The sequence below is a fragment of the Dermacentor andersoni genome, chromosome 4, assembly GCF_023375885.2.
Source record: "Dermacentor andersoni chromosome 4, qqDerAnde1_hic_scaffold, whole genome shotgun sequence".
Classification (NCBI taxonomy): domain Eukaryota; kingdom Metazoa; phylum Arthropoda; class Arachnida; order Ixodida; family Ixodidae; genus Dermacentor; species Dermacentor andersoni.
In genome coordinates, this window is record NC_092817.1 from 77714610 (window position 1) to 77734925 (window position 20316).

At 48.7% G+C, this 20316-nt stretch overlaps 1 protein-coding gene across 1 annotated transcript in view; it reads right to left on the bottom strand.

The window, feature by feature from the left end:
• The window catches only part of LOC126536791 (uncharacterized), a 31301-nt gene extending 12216 nt beyond the window's left edge, over nucleotides 1–19085 (bottom strand). The window contains exon 1 of the mRNA XM_050183793.2: nucleotides 18790–19085. Coding sequence (XP_050039750.2) covers nucleotides 18790–18798 — 9 coding nt within the window. The 5' untranslated portion in view covers nucleotides 18799–19085. The remainder of the gene's footprint in view (nucleotides 1–18789) is intronic.
• Nucleotides 19086–20316: the final 1231 nt, after the last annotated feature.

The following is a 20316-nucleotide window of genomic DNA, read 5'->3' on the forward strand; positions in this document are numbered from 1 at the left end:
ATTTGTCATTTACCGCGGCAGACAATGACCGCACTCGGCTTACGTCAATCAAATGGTTATCCGACTACGATGTTCCTTCAGGAAGAGGCTTCGGTCTCAGTGGTGGTCGAACAGTGCGCAACGTTCGACCACAACTTCGCTTGTAGCCTGTATAGTACATACTAGCTGTACTATCTGCACAGGGTAACATGCAATACAAAGCCACTTTTCTTTATGCTAAAGCGTCAAGTGGCCCATTGAGCGAGAAAACCGGCGTACTTCATCCGTAGGAAAGAAATGGCTCCTAATTTTCTATTGGCTGCAACGACACGTCACGAGCGCGCCTCGATGGAGCAGAGCGGGCGAACGGGAACACCTGCTTTGCCTCGTTAAGGAGAAATCAAAACGTTCCAAGTGTCTCAACGCGCTCCCTTGCCCACGAGGAAGGAAGTAAGGAAAGAAACTTCATTTATTCCAAAAAAGGAAATTAGGCGAGCGCGGTCGGGCCCTTAGTTCAGAGCTCCGAAGGTGCGAGCCGCACGCTGAGCTTGGTCCTGGAGAGCCACTTGGCTCTCCTTTCCCTCGTCCGCAAGCCATACCTCCCACTCGCTATTTAACATGAGTGGTTGTGCTATTGTGTATGGGCTAGTAATACGTGAAGGCCTTTCCAGACACTCCCACGTAATATGTTGCAGTGTGGGTTTGTTAAAAACACCATGGACAGACGTCCAGAAATTTAGTTGGGCTTATTTTACTGAGGTGGTGCGGGTTGGAGAAGCTGTTTGTTTCAATGCGTCACCAGTCCCTATACTCTGCTGTTTGTTAAGGGCCTTGTGTGGATGACCGTAGGCTCTAAGTTCGTCCCGTAACTGTAGAAGAACGTCACGAGTGCTCGGAAGAAGTTCCGCGCTCGGCCAGGCCGCAGCTCGGTTTTTGAATAGGGAGCTACACGGGGTCTGCCGCAACGTGTTACCCTCCAAGCCCTCGTGAGCCGGACACCAGATAATGGCGTGGTGTTCTGTCGAGCTTCGTCCCAGAATTCAGCGTACCGTTTTCGGTACTGTCCCATTGAGAAACAGGCGACGTGCCGTCTGTGATTCGGACAGTATGACTGTCGGCTCGTTTCTGTGTTCCGCGTCTGCAATCGCCATGGTTATTGCATCCGCTTCGGCCGTGCACGTGGATAGAGTTACGACTGTGAAAGTTATGACGCGGTGTTGTCGGGTAACCGCTAATAATGTGCGAGTCTCTCCCACTAGGAGCTCGTAACTCGAAGGACCGCTCAGCAGCGTTCAATTGGACATTAATGCTTTCGCATTCACAACTCATAAGACGCGCTCAAGTGTCCTCGGACTTCTAGCTCTTGACGTAGGATGGCATCGCGCTGGGATCGAACCCAGTGCGATGTGGTGTCATTTTGTGATCGAGCGTGTGGGAGAAGGCAAAATCCAGGCGGAGGGCACGCGGCGTGCCTACCGAGGTTGGGGAACATCGCCCGCTCAGGTATGCCAATATTGGCTCCCGAGCAGTGACCGAGATTCCTTAGAGACGGCAGGCGAAGGCGAAGCCAGCCCCACCCGTAAGGGTGCTGCTCTCGCCTGTGCCGGCCCGCCTGCCTGTGTGCGCCGCTGCCTGGCTGTGACTGCGCTCCGCACACAAGCACTAACGGCGCGCTGTGCGCGAGCAGGAAAAAACGGAGCCATTCCCTCTCCAGACGGGCCGATCTTGACACACATTCTTCTTGGCGCGCGGCGATTCTCACCCCCCCTCGCACGCACCGCTTCGTTCGCACTAGCCCGGCTCCACTGCTGGTTTCGCGCGATTTTCTTTTATATCTCCGTCTCCGTTTCTTGGGGCCCAGCAGTCCGGTCGGACGGCATTCCAGCCGTAAAGCGAGCCCCTAGGCCGAAACCGCGGCCGCTTCGAGCAGTGTGCGGACACGGTGTGTAAAGCAGGGAGCGAGCCTAATTGGCGCTGCCTTCTGGGTTGTCTCGGGGAGGCAGTCGGATCAGCGTGGAGGGGAGTGGACGCTTTCCGTCATCATTTGGCCGATGTTTTCACTGCACGCTCTGCGCCTATGTCGCGAAAACATGCACCGCGCAGCGTTGGAAAGCACGTCCCTGCATATAAAGCAGGGCGTGGCACCGCGAAGTAAATTGCAGCGTAGAAGACTTCGCCGCTTATCAGTGCCAGCAGTTGGTAGCGTGCAAGTAGCGCGCGCGGTAGTGCAACAGCAAATGATAGCGGCAGTTACGCATTGTTAGAGCACGGGCAGGAATAGCAGTAGCTACTAGTGGGGGCGATTGTGGTGGTAGTGAAAGTTTACAAGCAATGTTTCATCCGCACCCCATCAGGTCCTTTCTTTAGAATGCCGTACTCCGACAACCCGCACCAGTCATGGGTGGTTGCCATGCTGTTTTAGTTTAAATGCAGGAAAGACGAAAACACGTTACGAATCCCGAACATGAGGACGTATGTGACAAGGCGAAATTGGCAGCATCGTAACTAACAAAATATCAATAATAAACTTCTTTATTATTCGCCTTACTACATGCATGGTCATTGCGAGGTCAAAGCGTTCTTTTTTCTTCGATATGTGTCAGTTTACTGAGTGTCCTGAGACTTGAACTAGTTTCCAAATCTTGGCCCCCAACGTGTAAACAAAAATACATACCAGCGTGGTTCTATATCTAGAAGCTCACGGGAAAGGCTTTTGTGAAGTGACAATACGTGGAATGTATTCATCTACAAACCACAGAAAAAAAGAAATGTACGCTATACCTAAAGTACCAAAGATATTTCGATTTACCCAAAACACTGGTGGAAAAGCGCCGACATGCGCGACCTTGCGGAATCACAACTCAAATCCTACCGAAGCAATTTGAAATAATTTCGAACGCATTTTCTGAAACATCATGTTGTCCTTCTCATTGCAGAAAGCACATACGCAGGCTAAATACCTTTCTTTTTGTTGGGGAGTTTGGGACGACAAACAACAATGTGGGCCAACGCAGCGTTTACTCGTAAGAGACACAGCAACTGAGCCTGTTCCTTGCAGTGGACTTAAATGTCTCAAAGCAGCATTTCTTGAGACTTTAATACTATGGCAGAGGAGCCAGGGTCGCAATGTCAAAGCCACTTGACGATCGTCAAATAGTCGACATATATCCTTCATTAAGGCACTCTAATAACTTTCTAATGTTATGATAGCGTCTGTTTCGCGGAACCGAAGATTTCTCCAGGCCCGAATGTCCCATCGACTGAGTGCCGTTGGTTGCTCAAACTGTTCGAAGAACGGCCATCACAGGGAGACACTTCTGTGGTGTAAAAAGTGTAAGTGCTAAATAGCGAGCCTCATCACGGTAGTACAGACCGATACTTGATTCATCCATTATGATTGTCTTTAAACGGTCTTTACAGTGCTGTTGTCAGTGCTTCAAAGAGCCAATAACATGAACAATTAAGCGAGCATCCATGCCCAGAAAAGCATAGATTTTGGTGAATCAGTAAACTGGAAAGTGAGCTCGTACACCTAGAGGCCCACTGGACTGTCCAAATCGTTGTGCTCCAGCTTCTACAACCGACATTCACTGCCTGCTATGGCTTTGCCCGTGAACAAGGGCTATACTAGAGAAATAATACTAAGAGCTTCCAAGCTACGATCAGATGAGATAGGCGTTGGCTTATAGACAAGTTTGCTAAGCCACTTTTGCATTCATGCCTGCAGGGGGCATGCATCCACGCGTATATTTAAACAAACATCTATGTTTGGCAAAGTTCAACTAAATAAAAAAAAAATGTAAGCTTGAGGTCGAATTCTTCCAGGTGGTGGAATAAGGACTCTTCCTATGACACGAAGCAACGCAACAAACTATATAACTTCTGAGGAACCAAATTCGACTCGCGCTTATACCATAAATCCACGGATGTCGATTTCGACATCCGCCGGCTATATTTCAAAGCATAGTATAGCGAACTTCAAATAAGCTTTCAGTCTCTTTCATTCAATTGTGAAAACTGGTCCTCAACTGAGTAGTTCATAAAGATATTCCTTTTGATTCATGCCAACCAACATTATTTCCTAAGTTACGTGAAAATTATTTTGAGTTACTGTTAAAGCATATCATTATTCTCTAGCCACTAAACAGGCCGGCGTAATAATTTCTGCGATATGCTGAAGCTTTCAAAAACTAGCAGATCTTGCTTTATCCTGGTAAACCAGCCATGATTCAAGATTTGAAAGTCGCACTGGTGTGACTCTTAAACACCCCGATGTCGCCCCAAGCAATGTGAAGCTCCAGATGCGTGTTGTTATTCGCTGAATACTTCGGGCGCTAAGAACTCTACAGCACAGCTGACCGACAATGCTAATTTATCCGGCCATGAACTGCCTGCTCAATCAGAGTGAAACCACCTTGGAAGCATCAGCAGTGACGGCAAGTCAGGCTTCGTTGTAAAGAGCTAGACAAATTTACCCGTGGAACTAAGAGATCCACTGACCTGGGCGCTTGTTTGTTCCCGACAAGGAACTATGTCGGTCGAAAAATCAAGTTCATTTTTCCCCTATAATATCACACAAAATCACACACAAAGACAAACAAAACTAGCTCGAATCTACAGGTGTGCTTTCGGTGCACGTTCGAAACTGCCGATCCATGCGAGTTGAATTACGTAGCGCCTTTGCGCTCCCGAGGCCGGGCTCCTTAACTAGGGTGGGAACAAGGTGCCGAGGTAAGCAGGGCCCCGCAGAGTACGACGGTACTTCTGTTTCCTTTCGCCGCCACTCGTGCGAGGCCTTCGCCACGCATCGCCTGCACGCCGGCCGGCGCGGTCCAAGAAAGCGTGGAGCTCGAAACACGCTGTCGTTTCCACCTGGTCACTCGCCTGTGAACCGAGAAAGGGCCCGCAACTATTCATAGCCTTGCTAGACAAGCTTTTCAGACTTGTTGCTGTCACACCAGCTTGCATTTCTAAAGAATACAATACTGGTCTTGTGCCAAGCACCTTGCGACCAGTCTGTTTACCAGTCACCCATGGAACCGCTGTTGCCGGTGGTGCCATTAGACTCCTTTTTTTTTTTTTCGCTTACGTGTGGTGCTATCGGGGGCTAGATTTTGGCAGCAGTGAAAAGGTGAAGTTGCTAAAGATACGTGTCGAAAATTCAGCGAGGAACCAGGCAGAAGCGTAAGAAATAATCGCTGACTTATTTCAGAAGCAAGTGTTTACACCTGGAAGTGAACCAGCCCGCAGTTCCCTCCGTTTATAGTCAGTGCTCGTATTGTGACCTCATCCGAGCATCCTTGCCTTGCTTCCGCGCTGAAATTTCGACACGAGATCAAGAATGCCATGAATGTGAAGACCTGCAGGTTCATTGTTGCCAGCTCTCTGGCGTGGCATAAGGTTGCGACGTAGCGAAAACGGTCCAAGTTAGTTGCTGTCTTTGAAAATTCCTATTCACGATCGTCATAAATACTATACACATCAACAATGAGCATTGACCTCACCATTCGCGTCGTCAGGCAGCACGGCGATTGCACTCGATTGTCGCTGCCCTGGTATCCGAACTTTTCATTCGACAATACTATCGTTCGATGTGTACAAGTCTCCGCGGAATTTTGAGCTAACATGGCTTTCAAGAGCATATGGCTTCACAATTATTATTAAAATGCAATTTTCATGGCTCAGGCTGCATGCGTACTCTCACTTTCAGTCTGTCGAAACAAGCAAACAAAACTGTTCAATCCGAAAATGCAAGCTGCACTATTCTAACTCCGCCATGTTGTCGTTTTAATCCAATCACTGAGGCCTTAGCGGCCATGTTGTCCTATAAAAACTGACAATATGTCAAATTCCACAATATGGCGGAGTCTGACGATATTCAGAGTAGCATCCAAGCACATCTTCCGCCACGAGGAAGCCCCCTAAACTCGACTCAAAACGGCCGTCCGTCGTGGCCGTACTTTCTCTTCACCCTTCCAAGCTTCCTCTGTCTCTCTCTCCTTCAGATGATTTTTAACGTATCCATCTTTCCAAGACCGGCTTGGGACACACCTGACAACGCGAAGCGCCCCTCATCCACCACAGTGGGCGCATCTCGTGACAGCTCTGCTTAGGTTGGCAATCATTTCTCGCAAAGCCCGCGCGGGGCGGTTACTGCATGCGCCCTTTTGATGTACGCCGCTTTCTCCGTGTCCCAAGCGCCGCTCGTACTAGGTTTAGCTTCGAGGAGGGGGCGTGGCGGGCTTCTTCCACGCCTGCTTGCGCTCCATATGAGCAGGGACACGCGTGCGCACGGACATTGTAACAAACATAGACGATCATCCAGCGGGCACCCAAAAAAAATTTAAAAATAAAGCTGCAAGTTTGCGCGTGCCGGCCAACGCTGCTCGCTCAGATAAGAGCGAAACAAAGTAGGCCGCGGTTCCTCCCGCCACGCGACTGCTCGGAGGTGTCGCTGCCCCCATCCGCTGCCTCGTCCACGCGGCACCGATTTGCCGCGCTGTCAGAACGGCTGCTGCGCTGAGCACGGGCGCGCGACGTCCGAAAATTGCTTCGTCGCCGCCGATGGTCGCTGCGCAATCGCGATCGCGAAGAAAAAAAAAAGAAGAGAGAGAGATCTTCGCGTTAAACACGAGTGGAACGCCGTCGCCGATGCTTTCGCCGCGACTCCTCAACCCCCCTCCGTCTTTTCTGCACCACCCGCTGGTTTTGGCAAGACGTCGACTGTAAAAGCGGCGTCTCTCTTTTTTTTTTTTCCTAACCCGCAACCTTTCTTTCAAGTTTCTGTTTCTATCGTTGCTTTACTTCATTGGCTTTGTTTGTTTCTTTGTTTGTTTTGGTTTTTCTTGCGCTGTCGTCATTGTTATTTGTCCTTTGGCCGCATTTTTTTTTCTTTCGAAACTGAGTCGCTTTCGGTTGCATCAAAGCGCAACGCAGTTTTCGTGTGCCCGAGGCATTGCAATGGGAGCCGGGTTTTTATGACGCCAGGTCGCGCGTCGCTTGGTGGCGTTGTTTTCGTCCGTGTTTTCTTATTTTCCTAATGTTCGTTTGTTCACCTGCTAGTCCTTTTACTTATTTATTTTTTGTACCCTCGCCATACTTAGGATGATCCCCGTGGACACCACAGTTGGAAAAGATCGTTGACCGCTGAAATCGTTTTCATAGGCTTATTTCAGGCGTTTAGCATACGTTACACTCTGAACATTTTAACATTCTTAAGGGTGTAAATGACTTATCCCGTGGCTGACACCCTTTTGGGTGTATTGCTACATCCCAAGCAAAGGGTGCTAACACCCCACAAAGGAAAGGGTGTTAAAATGACGACACCTTGCGTATGCGTGTTAGATAAAAAGCACAATTGAAGACATGGGTGTAAAACAAACGACACTGTTCCTATACGGGTGTAAAAGAAGGCACCCTTCCTCTACGGGTATAACACAAACACCACCCCTTCAATATGGGTGTAGCATGGACATGATCCTTCCAAAAAGGTGTTATCCCTGAAAGTAGAAATTATATTATAGTTTTCTACGTGCCAAAACCACTTTCTGATTATGAGGCACGCCGTAGTGGGGGACTCCGGAAATTTCGACCACCTGGGGTTCTTTAGCGTGAACCTAAATCTAAGTACATGGGTGTTTTCTCATTTACGCCCCATCGAAATGTGGCTGCCGTGGCTGGGGTTCGATCCCGCGACCTCGTGGTTAGTAGCCCAACACCATAGCCACTAAGCAACCACCGCGGGGCCCCTGCAAGTATTTTAGCTTTCACTACAGCCGTGAAGTTAATGGACCGCCTAGGTATTGTAAATGCTGCCTAGCCTTAACTATGTAAATATATTGTTCATTATATGAGCCAGAATGTGAGAGGTGTGTCCACATTGCTCCCCTTGTTGAGCACGTAGAATTATATTTAAGGTGAGACCCTTTCAGGCACAAAATTTAAGGTGTCGCCATTGCAGCAAGGCACACACCCCATACTTTTCGTCATCTTCTTCTGCAGTGATAGTACACTGCCACTAGGCAGCCCAACGTAATAACAAAGCATGCTGCAACAAGGACGCAGGATGTCCCACTGCTTGGCACACCAGTAAATTATAAAAGCGTAACCTGCCAACGTTAATTTATCATACTGTTTTTCATAGCCTTGCTAATTTACACCCGTAAAATTAGGGTGTAAATTATAAGGACTGGGGTGTTCCAAGGGTGTTTTCTTGCGGAACACTCTCGTTTAGAAAAAGGGGCGTTTCAAAGGTGCTTATAAGGGTGAAAAAACCGAAACAACCCTATTACACCCATAAGGTGTGAAAATCTTGAAAGCAAACTTGCTGTAGGTGGTAGCCGAACCGACATCGGCCGCATTGCGTGAGCACGCGGTGCTTTACCATTACTAAGCTACAGCGGCTGTCATTCGCCCCTTTAACTTCCTCGGATATTTGTTGTCATTGTTCGACAAAGTGAAATTTTCGAGTGGAATCGAATACGAATACAGGGGAAAACAACTTCCGAATATCGTATCGAATGTTTTTTTTTATTTCCTACACAATTTAAAACATAAAGTTTCCATGAGTTCCGCTTCGTCAAGATGAGGCTTTTTAACATTCATTATCTGGTAACTGCGTGTATACTGGCGTTCGAAACTTGACGTACGCTGGACTGGAGAGCTTGTAAACGAAAAACAAGACTTTGCTTACATTCTGCCCTATGAAAACGAAAGTGATGAAGACAAGGAAACAGCACGTCGGGGTATGCGCGAATAATGCTGTGCTGTTGCATGATAAAAGTGTGGTGGTACCCTATAACACCACAATCGTTTTAAAAGCATGCGAACATGGTGAAACTAGCTAAATAAATTGATTTGCTTCAATCGAGACGAACGATTCTTATAAATCCTAAAGGTGAGGCACTGCTATTTATTGGTTAGAAATTAGTGTGCAGAAATTATGAGTCTGGTGCGTTCAGGAACTGACGCTCCTGCAGCTGTCCTGCAACACAGTACTTTAGAATAGCTGTCACGTACATCAATCTGTCTTGCTCGAGACTCCGAGGTTTGTTATTCCACTTATTGGCACACGTACGTATATTCGACAACTTCGAATAGTGAATGCTCGAATCGAATACGGATTGAATAGCAGACTACGGTATTTGATTCGTGTTTTAAATGTCAGATAGTCGCTGACTCTTAGTAAATGGGTATGTGCACATTATTTGTGTATGTACACAAATACAATTGTTTGATCAGACCCTTTTTTGCCGCATGTCGGTGCATTGAATGAGATCGTGTTGTTTCAGATTATGAAAACCTGCTTGTTCTAAATACACTGAAATCGGTATAGAAATAGTCAGCTTCTCGTGAATAGCTGTTCTTGGGGTCACGTCCGTGTGATAACTGTTCAACAATTTATGATAGCCAGTCATCTTCTATAGCACCAAGCTTCCTCGAAGGTTGGAAAGATAATGCATTGCCTTGAACGGCTAATGCTTCGCAGAAAAAAAAGGAAAGTCGAATGAAAAAATAAAATGAAAATGTGTAATGCATGTATACCTAATCGATATACGAAAGAAATTTAATGTTGGAAGATAACGTGAAAAGAAGAAGGCGTAGGAAGCAACAACGGCCATCAGCGAACAGCAGCCCAAGGGCATGCCATGGTGCTTGGCTTAGAACACTAACGCTTCATCTGTAGTTCGTCTCGCCACGCAAATTAGTCTATTAGAACTCTGAGTTCAGTGAACCGCAACCATAGTGGCACAGGCGTATAGTTTCGCGTTCGCAGGTAGCGCTGTACATCGTGCTCACGATTTACTTTCCACCCGAACAGAACGGCCAACCAGTTATGGACGCTCGCCTTGGCAAGGTCCCGCGGATGGAATCTATTCCGCGCGCTGTCCTCCTATGGAAGGCCACGCGGATATACAGGAGAGCAACGACAACAACAGCAACAACAACATTCAGTGCAGGCGGACGGCCTGCCGTAGCTGTCATCGCGATGAGCCACTATACGGCTGCGCACGTGCTTCCTTAACCGCACAGGGACCTGTCCAGTGTCGCGCAGTGCCTTGCAGGCGACGACAAACGACCGTATACAGAAGCGCCTCGCCTCGTCTCCGCATATCTGTCTCCACGCGAGTTGACCGGGCCCCCCCGCGGTCTCAGGACAGTCGTATATACTGGCCTGGAGACATGCACACGCGCTCTCGGGGCCGTAAACAGCGTCGTGTCCCGGCCATAGTCAGCGTTGTAGTATATACGCACACCTTGACGTGCGTGCGTGCCCACTTTTATCGTGCATATCGAGAGCGCAGGAAGAAGACGACCTCGATCAAGGTTCCCGGCGGCGTAGGCAAAACGCATCGACGGTAAGAGCGTGCCACGGCACACGCCCGCCCCGCACTGCCGTATACTCCGAAGCCAGCCGCCTGCTGCCAGACAAACAAGACGCTTCCGCGACCACATCCGATACACGCTATGTAGACCGAAGCTGCGCCTGCGTAAGGCGCGTATATGCAGTGTATAGAGTCGAGGAAACGGCCGTTTTCTGACGTCCGCGTTCGTGCGTGCCGTGCGCACTGACTGCACGGCGTTCGGCTGCGTGCTCGCTCGCGAGCTGTTTTTTTTCCTTCCCTGTACGAGGGGCGCCGTCGCACCGTAGGATCGGGCCGAAAGTGTTCTCTTCCGAGACGCAGGCTTCTTTGGCTTCTCCCGCCCGGAAGGGCGATTTCCTTTCGTTCAAAAAGCTTCCCACTACATATGTGTGTGTACGGGCCTGAGTGGTTTCCGTGAGTCTCGCCAGTGTGGAACTCTCTTCGGGATTAGATTGTGCATTCGGGGTGGGTTACCACGCTTGATCAGATCTGATGAGAACCCCTTTGCTTCCCCGAACGCCTTCTGCATTGTGTTCAACGACAACAGTGCGCTTTCGCTTGTCGCATTTTTAATTTATTTTGTCTCTCTCTCTCTATCTCTCTCTTTCTGTGTGTGTATGTGTCTGATAACAAAACAGGGCGGCCTGGTGCTATAGCGGACGCTTTCGGTGTCTCAGTATCTTTTGGGAAGTGCATCTGTTCTCAAGGCTTACAGGAAGACTGAGGCTCGTCGAAGCGAAGTGCTGGGTTTGTATCAAAAAGGGAAGAGAAAACAGACGAAAATATTTGAAGAAAAGGAAGGACATGTATGCTTGTAACTTGGGGTAAAACCAGGCGAAATAACGTTTGTGACCAAATCATTTAGATAGACAGCAGTTTGAAAAAGCGAAGAAAGATTACATAGCAGGAACAAACGCGTGAGGAACGCGCGTGAAGGCATTGGCGGAAAAGCTCATGGAGATAGAAATATGACGGCAACATCCCTGTACAACCAGGGTGGCTTGCTCCGCCACTTCGGGACACTGCTAATTATGTGTGTATTGTGTGTGTATTAATTATGTGTTATTTGTATATATCATAAGCGGCCAACGCAGTTGGCCGCTTATGATAACTCCGAAAAGTTACACTACTACATGACTTTATGTCACCCGTTCTTCTTACCGACCATAAGGGAACGAAATTTAACAATGAAAATAATGTCAGAACCTCTACGCATTTGACAATATGAAAGTTTTCTACGGCACTCCCGATAAAGATACAATTTTGATATCTGTCAAGCATGTGGCTCCTAACGCATATATTATTTCTGCAAAGTTTCATCTTGATATGTTTAGTAGTTAGGAAACGGCAATCATTTTAATTCCCCAGCAACCATCTAGAAGAACGCAATTAAGCACAAATTTAATCCTTTCCTACGAGCACTCTCCTCAGAAGACTTGGATACCCTCTCGAAGAAGAACACGACAGTCCACAACGTGTAGCCTTGACGCTGAGACCAAGGATACAGTTAGCACCTAAACCAAAAAGACATGTGCACAGAATACATCAAAGAAAGAAGACAAGCGAGAGCCAGCACGCTACTAAATATGCCAAACAAAGAACGCAACACGGCAGAAATAAGACACAGGGACGCCGCCAGATACAATGCAGGGAGGTATGGTGCCTGCGTATTAAACAAGCAGAACGAAGAAATAGCAGCTGCATCGGTAGTTGCTAGGGACATTGAGGTAGCCGAAATGGTCGCCATAGCAATGGCGATACGGACATGCGATGGGATGTGCCGGTCATCGTCGCTACAGATTCGCGGGCAGCCTGTCGCCGATTAGCAAGACCGCACTCAACATCATCAAGAACCAAGACATTCCTGAAACATGCATTGTCTGGACGACGGGGACACAAATACCTGGCGGGAAACCAAATGACTCATGCCGCCACTCGAGAACATGTACGCCGAGCAACCCCCACCAGGACATCGTCTACCATCAGACCAAGACGAAATGATACAAAGCAAATACTACAGCGTTATAGAACGTTACAAGAAGAACAGGCAGGAACATCCGCCACCACATGCACTGCAAGCTTAGCAGAGAAGAAGCCGTCATACTACACCGAGTTCAGATGGGCAATTACCTCCACGGCACTCTCCTACACACGAGGTACCACTCAACATTTACAAGAGACTGCCAATTCTGCGATGCACCAAACATCCTTTATCACATGGTATGGGAACATGGTCCGGGTCCGGGTCCGGGTCAACCTGCGGACAATGCATATCCAAGCACCAACAGAAGACCAGTGGGAGGCGCAGCTGATGAGCCCAAGACCTGAGGACCAGCTACGGCTGGTGAACTGGTCTAGGCTATCAGCGCAAGGCCACGGTTACACGTGGAATAGGATGTCCGCCTTCGGGCATAAGCAGCTTGGTCACCGCAATAAAATTTATTCGCTGACTCCTACGAGGCCCTCAAAACAACTTCAGCATCGAAGTTTCTTCCCTAGATTAATTCCTCGTAATAAAAACTTTCTACCAAGTTTAAATCTGATACGTTCGATGCAGTTCTGAATAAAAGCGCCGTTGAAGACCTGCTTGAGCTTCAAATCACAATCAACCAATGCGCGTCACTCCATGGTCTTTTAAGTTCGTGCCCCCACTGCTCTTGACGTGTCCAAGATATTATCCAAATTTCGGTAAGATATATTTGCAAGGGGTTTTGTCGATGCATTCGCATGTATATCTTTAGCGGAGTCTTTAATGCTCGGTTTGAAGCGGACATTCTCCGTCGCGTGTAGAGTATCGATAGCTTATCTGCAAAATAATATCAGCACCTATAAACTCAATGTCGGGAACTTTTCGAGGGTCGCATGAGATTCACTCATAGTTCGTGATGACAGTCAGGAACTTTCAGTACATTTCAGCGCTCGTATCGCAGGCGCTGCATTGGAAGCCCTTTTCCGAAGCGACTCTTCATATCACAACAAGGCGGAAATTCACGGGAAGATGGAAGCTTGAAATGACCTACAGTGGGCGAACGAGTAATGTCTCTGTAGGCGACACTTAGACTAGGGAACTTAAACTTTCCTGACAAGGGCAGGTCCTCTTGCACACACACATTGGCTCCGGCAACATCGCTTGCTCGACCATATAGTTGATCCCACCGTATCGCAGAAACAGTCCAAGAGCCGCATTGAATTGCATAGGGACTATCATCACTAGCCTATTAACGTCCACTGCAGGATGAAGGCATCTTCCAGCGGTCTCCAATTACCCCCTGTCTATAACCACTCATGACTTTTGCCACAATGGCTATACTCCACTAGAAAACGGCGGTACCCTCCACTTGGAGGAGCCAAAGGAACGGTACAGCTGCGTTAAGACTTGTTTTTCGATTCGAATGTCATCAAGGACATATATATAGCATATACGAAAGCTACCGGCCAAGCACCAACCATTCTTACGCTTGAAGAGGAGTGCGAATTCTGAATATAGGTTAGGAGTTTGGAAAGCATTTCCTCTGCATAACGTTAGTAGCATTCATGATTTGCCACTGCGGTGCGTCGTCTGGCTCACTTATTCACTGTAACACTCCGGCCGTCACACGAGTGTATGTCATCTCGCTCACAGTGCGCTTACGTAGCAAACGTTTTGTGAATCATGGCCCTGATGGACTCACGCCGGCCACATACATCTCACAGCTGCGGATTTATTTATTTTTTGGGAAGCAGAGCGCAATCCACACCATGTTTCCTGCATTTTTTTTTACTTTATTACACGCGTGTGTAGCCCGCCCGACGCGTTAGCCGTTTGGTTCTGCTTCGCCTACGGACACGCGCTAAAGACCGCACAACGTGTTCGTCGGAGCGTCCAGACGAAAGAAAATTTTTTTTTCTAAAGACCCGCGCCGACCCGTGCAGGTGAGTATACAACAGAAACAAGTCTCCGAATCGGGCTCTTTTTTCTGTAAGCTGGCTCCTCATATCATTCATTTTTTTTTTCAGTGCATTTATCTTGTTTCTTCTTTCTTTCTTTCTTTCTTTCTTTCTTTTTTTGCTTCACTCTCCAGACAGCGCGTAGATTCCTCTGAGCGCCGACGGCCGAATTCTCGCGCAATTAACGCCTGACCTGGATTTATATTTTCCTCGGCTGCGTGGGGGCGCACACCTAGGTGGTGCTGATAGGGCACGGAATTTCGGGGGTCTTTAGTGTGCTTTCTGATGCCTTCTGCTTGTACACCTAGGGCAGCACGCACTGCATGCGCCTCCTGTTGCAGAGAAGGCGGGTAACTCCGCAACCGGCCTTCCTTCAACGCACCCTTTGCAACTGTCCCGCTTCCCCGTCATCGTGCGTATATATAGCCGCCGATAACAGCCTGCCTTTCGTTTAAACATCCTGATTATTTTCTATCTTGGAACTGCCTTAAAAGACGGCGAGACGGTCGCGGGTGGCTATTCTATTTTTTCACCGGATATCTCAAACGTCAGCCGTTTTTGTGAATTTAGTGCACTCAGCCTTCCCTTATGGCTTATAACTCCGGACAAGATGATGTTACATATTATTATTTTTTTCAGGAAAGGATAACGAATATTTTTTTTTACAATTAGGAACGTGAAACCGCCTTAATGTCGCACGCGTTGCTCACGTCTACGTTAGATGTTGTTTATTTCTCAACTTGCGGAATGCACTCCTGACTGCTAAAGCACAATTGTCTACACGACATCAATAGCGTCGTAATGACACGTGAAGACGCTCATCTACCTCAATATTTGTTGTACACCGCTGTCTCTGAGTGATCTCCGCTTCAGTTCCACTGGCAGCCCATGTCTGAACACGATGGTTTAAACCTGCGTGTTGCTTCAAGGAGTTTCTTGGAAATGGTCAGTTTCGCGGCACACCGACAACAACAACAAAATTCTTGCCCTCTTTGTAAGTGACCATAAAGGCCTAAATGCAAAGATGCTTTTATATACCAATACAATAAAAAAAACGTGCGTCTTCATATGGGTGAACCCTGCTTCATTCATTCGTATAGTACATATGCTTGAAACAGCAAAATACGGTGTGTCACCCTGGCGCCAAAATTTCGGCAAGGGAAGTTTTCTTCGTCGGGGGCCATTGAAACACAAGTCCCATTGTCGAAACGTTGGCTCTATGCTGAGCCTTCCTTTGTTCGCCCTCTGTTGATCCTTTCAAACGCCGATTCCTTTGTCATTGGATTTTTTACTGTCTGCTTCAGTACGATTCATCACTACGCTTTCGCTCCCCTTCCTTCTTTCCCAGCGCGGAGTGGCTGGCTAGAGCGCACCAGCCCACATCGACCTCTCGGCCTCTTCTGTAAATAAAGTATACCTCCACGTCGGCTATTAGCGTCTGTTAGCGCATTTAACAGCTTTTATAACCATCTGTAGCGCGCTTTTTAGCCTTCCCTAAACGCTAGTAATTATGTCAGTCTACACCGCAAACCGTATAAATGTATAAACTGTGATTAAGCGGGGAATGCGGAGGTAACGCATCCTGTCCGTAGACAACAGCTGGCGTGACACCCGTCACCCATCAATGACAGACGCTGTTTTCAGTTTTCAGTTTTCAGACGCTCTTTCAGTTTTCAGTCATGACAGTGCAGAGTCTCACGTGGTGCACGTGGATTAAGTGCTATTCTGCAACTCGCACAGAACAGGGAATGCATCTGCTAACACCCGGCCAAATCAAAGGTACGGTCACTAACAAAAGTTTTGAAGCCACTGCCCGGGCATCTGAACAGACCTCTCTTCGTGTAATTTTGGACATCTCTACTTTCGTTGCTCCATAGCTCAGGAAAACAATGCGGACAGTGAGTGCTTCGCACTCTTACCCGCTTCCCCACTGCAGACCCCGTTTCCAGTTCCTGTTAATTGCGAAATCACTTCAAAACTTTTTGCGAAGACTGTACACAAACACGTCCGACAACCTAATGGCGTCCGTAAAATTAAAAAAACGTATTTTTTTCTATGCGATCTATTTGCATCGCGCTCTATAAACCTAAATGTAGAATCAGTACTTGGATGTCTATGATTCCAAATCCCGCTATTAAGCTGCGCCACCCTAGTCGGAAAGGCAGTCAACTGCGATATCGGCAGCTTAGTGCCCAGAATGCTGCAGCAGGGCCGTTCGTCGGCGCTTAACTGTTTAGGCGCGCGTAAACAGCCAGCGTCAGACTAAACTGGAACAGACGCATTCGTTTTCTTCCGGCGAAAGCACCTCGCATGCGCTCTCTGTCTTGGTTCACTGTCATCCAAAAATTACCGATATTGGCTTCCCATAAACTGCGCCTGTCAAGTAGCACCTCCCGAATAGTGCCATGCGCGCTCAATGCAGATAACCAAAGCTACGCGACAGCGTTGACAAATTTGTTTTTCTTTTGCTCCCACTGCGCTGCGTGCGTGCGTGCGTGCGTGCGACAAAGTGGCCTCGCATGCAACACGCCCCAATCTCGTGCAATGCAGATAGACTTCAGTAACAGTTGAAGGAAGCAAGGACAACGACCTATCTGTTCTCGCAGTCGTAAATTCGGTGCCGCGCCGTTGCTCTCGAGTGATAAGGGCGCGTAAAATGAAATAAAAGAATACGAAGATAACGTCAGCCTGTTGCCCTCCAAAAACACGTCCTCTTGTTCTTTTGGCTTTACGCGGAGATCTCTTCTCTTCACGCTAATGACGTAACGCGTGCCGAGCGCGCATCCCAATTTCTGCGGTTCTTTGTATTCCGTCTCGGCGGCGGCCTTCTGGACCCGTTCATTATGCTAAGCAGACGAGCCGCTCTACGTATGCGGCTGAGGGAAGACAAGCAAGAAAAAGAAAAGAAACACCAAAGACAAAAGACAAAAAAAAGAGCGAATCGTCGACACACGAACACACACACGCACGCACAGATGTGTATACCGCTCGGGCATAAGGCAGCATCGACTGCTGCAGGCCGGCCGAACGCGTCCGTCGTGTGCTATCGGCCCCGGTATCCGGCTCTCACGCGCCGTGACCTCTATCCCAGCGCGGCAGCTTGCTCTCTCACGCAGTCGGCAGCAGCGTTTGGGCGCACCAGTGCCAAGGGCAAGGCTGTTGCCACCGAAACGAAGGGACGACGTCAATCGCCGCCGCCGTTCGGGTCATGGCTTCTTCGCCCGCCGCCGGTCACGGTTCGATCCCGCTACTCCGGCCGCTAGACCGGCGAGACGCCGCCGTTTACTTATTTCTTGCTTATTTTCTTCCCCTCCGCAATCGAGAGTTGTGCGGCGCTGAGGCTCGCTTGTATATGCGTGTGTGTGTGTGTGTGCGTGTCTGAGTCCGCGCTCGCTTCGCGCGCAAAATGAGCGCCTGTCAGGTTCGGTTAGAGTGGCTGCGGCATGCGTTTCGGCAGTGGTGCGCTTGACATATTGTTGTTGTTGTAGTTGTTGTTATTGTTGTTGCTTGACACGCTGAAAGCATTTTAGGTCGTCTCTTTTCTTCTTCGTTGTCGGGATATAGACCCCATGCAGCAGACGGCGACGAGCGCGCCTTTTGCAGCAAGCCGGCAAAATGCCAAAAGTAGCACTAAGCTATTCATAATAAACACTGCTCTTAGAGTTCTTGTTATACTATTATTATCATGACTTATCTTTCGGACTGTCAGGATCACGATAACAACAACAAAAGAAAGGGCATATGAATACATCTCCTTAAATTAATTTGGTTGGCATAGAAACCGTAGCGGAACCCATCCTGCGTTTTAAGAGACGTATGCCTGTGTTTGAAAATTGCACGTTTCTGAGCTTGCGGCCCGGCGTTGCTTGATGACCAATTGAGAAACATAGAATTTTCCTCGGTGAGGGTCGTTTTCCAGTAGCGTTCCCTTTTTTTTTTTTTCAGGTTCGTGTTTTTGTTGTGTGCCTCGTAAACTTTTGAAGTATGTGTTTCTCAATCAAGAAGTGTCCGCAATTACATGAAATGTTTTTTCCTGCAGTTCTTCTTTTGGCAACGTAAATAAAACACGGACAAATAAATGTACATACAGGGGCATAACGCTAAGTATTCCGTTTTCTGAAACACAGACTTATACCGTCTGATAAAGAGGGATTCTAGCAGACGCTAATGCCTCTTCAACCCCTGATGTGCACTCTTATACGCCATGGTGCAATTACCAGAGGCATCTGTTCTATCAAATTAATACCCTCTACAGAAGCACGCGCAGCAGCATCTATACTGTTGCCAGTCCACAATGCCAACTGACGCTTTCTTGTGTCGGGTAATGGATCTTACTTTATTTTTACTCACCTATCGCAGCTTCACTAGAAAGCAGAAACAACTACTGATTGAAAAGCTGATTTCAAAAATTGCTCAGCGAAATGCAAAATATCCCGTGTATATGTGTACACCGCAAGCTTCAAGATCCTGCTGCGGTGTCCCCTCATCAGAAGTCCATGACCGTTGCAGCGATTCTCACCTGATGCATGATGTCGGGTCAAGTGATCGCGCACACTTGTCCTCGGTGAGGGTCGTTTCGTAGTAGACGAGGTCGTGAAGCACAGTCGAAAAGGAGCGGCAGAGTCACAGCAGAGCCCCTTTTACAGAGCGCAACTCTCGGCGCGAGCTCCCAGCAAGAAGACACCACGCGGCCGTCCGTCTCTCTTGTCCCGAGTATGGGGCGGCCGCGGCCGGTGAAAAAGGCTCCCCTCCGCCGTGCGGGTGACACACACGGCTGCTGCAAGAAGCCGGCCGACGTCGCCGCAGCTGCAGGGTTTCTGGGCCTGACCCAGTGCGGCGCGTGTTTCCTCCGGCGGGCGATCTGCCGGTGGTGCCTCTCATTGGGTCCACATTTGGGTCACCGTGTTTGGGGGTCCGCCGCCGCCGCCGCGCCGTGGAGGCATCCGCCCCCTCTCCCGCTCCCTTCAGCAGTGCTCGCTTCCCGACGTGGGAGAGGAGGAGGGGAGACTACGAGTAACTACTCCAGCAGACAGTCACCCCCCAACCTCCACCTTTCCAACTTCCAGCTGTAGACGACCACCATTAGACGTCTTCACGCAATCGGCGTTTCTCTGGTCCGCGCCCCCGAGACACGCCGTCTCCTCGGACGCCGGAATGCGACGCGTCTCCGGTTGGATGTCCGCGCAGCTGCGGACGAACGAGCGTGGGCTTCTTTCCGGACAAGCGGGGACGGTCGGTCCTGGAGGAAGGTCGTTCTTGTGCCCAGAGGCGCTATAGTTGCGTGTCATTTCGAGCTTCCGTCAGCCATTACCCCGTTCGCCTCTCGCGCGGACTGCGGCACGCTGAAGCATTGGAAGCCCGTTCACGTCCGGCATCGCAGCCGCTGTCTACACGGTATGGGCCGTTCTGCTTGACGGCCTCAGCCCGAGCTCCCCTCTCGCGTGCTCAGCGCGCAACGCAGATATAGCATAGAATAACGTTATAGGCGTGACTGACTACCAGTCTTTCAGGCTTCAAAAGGTGTAAAAGTGCGGTGTCTCCCATTGGCACAATCTAAACCATGTAAATTAAGTCCATCGGATATTCATCATCTACAGTGATTCCTTTCATTTCATTGCCATTCTGTACTCTCACAGGAATGCCGGTGCACCAGTACGCTTGTATCGTTGTTTTGTTTTATTTTATCATACGCTGCTCTGTTTTCTGTTGAACTGTGTTGTGTTTTCCGCCGTATCATGCTGCCTAACGTCCATGTATATGGTTTTGTGGTAGACGAGAGGAAATTATGCGACCGTTTTTTGTCGGTCATTGTCGCTTTCCCATCCTCCCATGTTATAATGTCTCACGTTCTCGCGGTAACTATATGAACTATAATATCTAATGAAAGTAATGTGAAATTCATCGCACGTATTCAACGTAACAGTTCAGCATGATCCAACAAGCTCATCTCATGGCATTAATTCTTGGAATTTGTAGTTCTTTCACTTGGACACCGTGTCATTTCGTGCATCTTTTCGATAAAGCAGTCGGATTCTCTTGACAACCA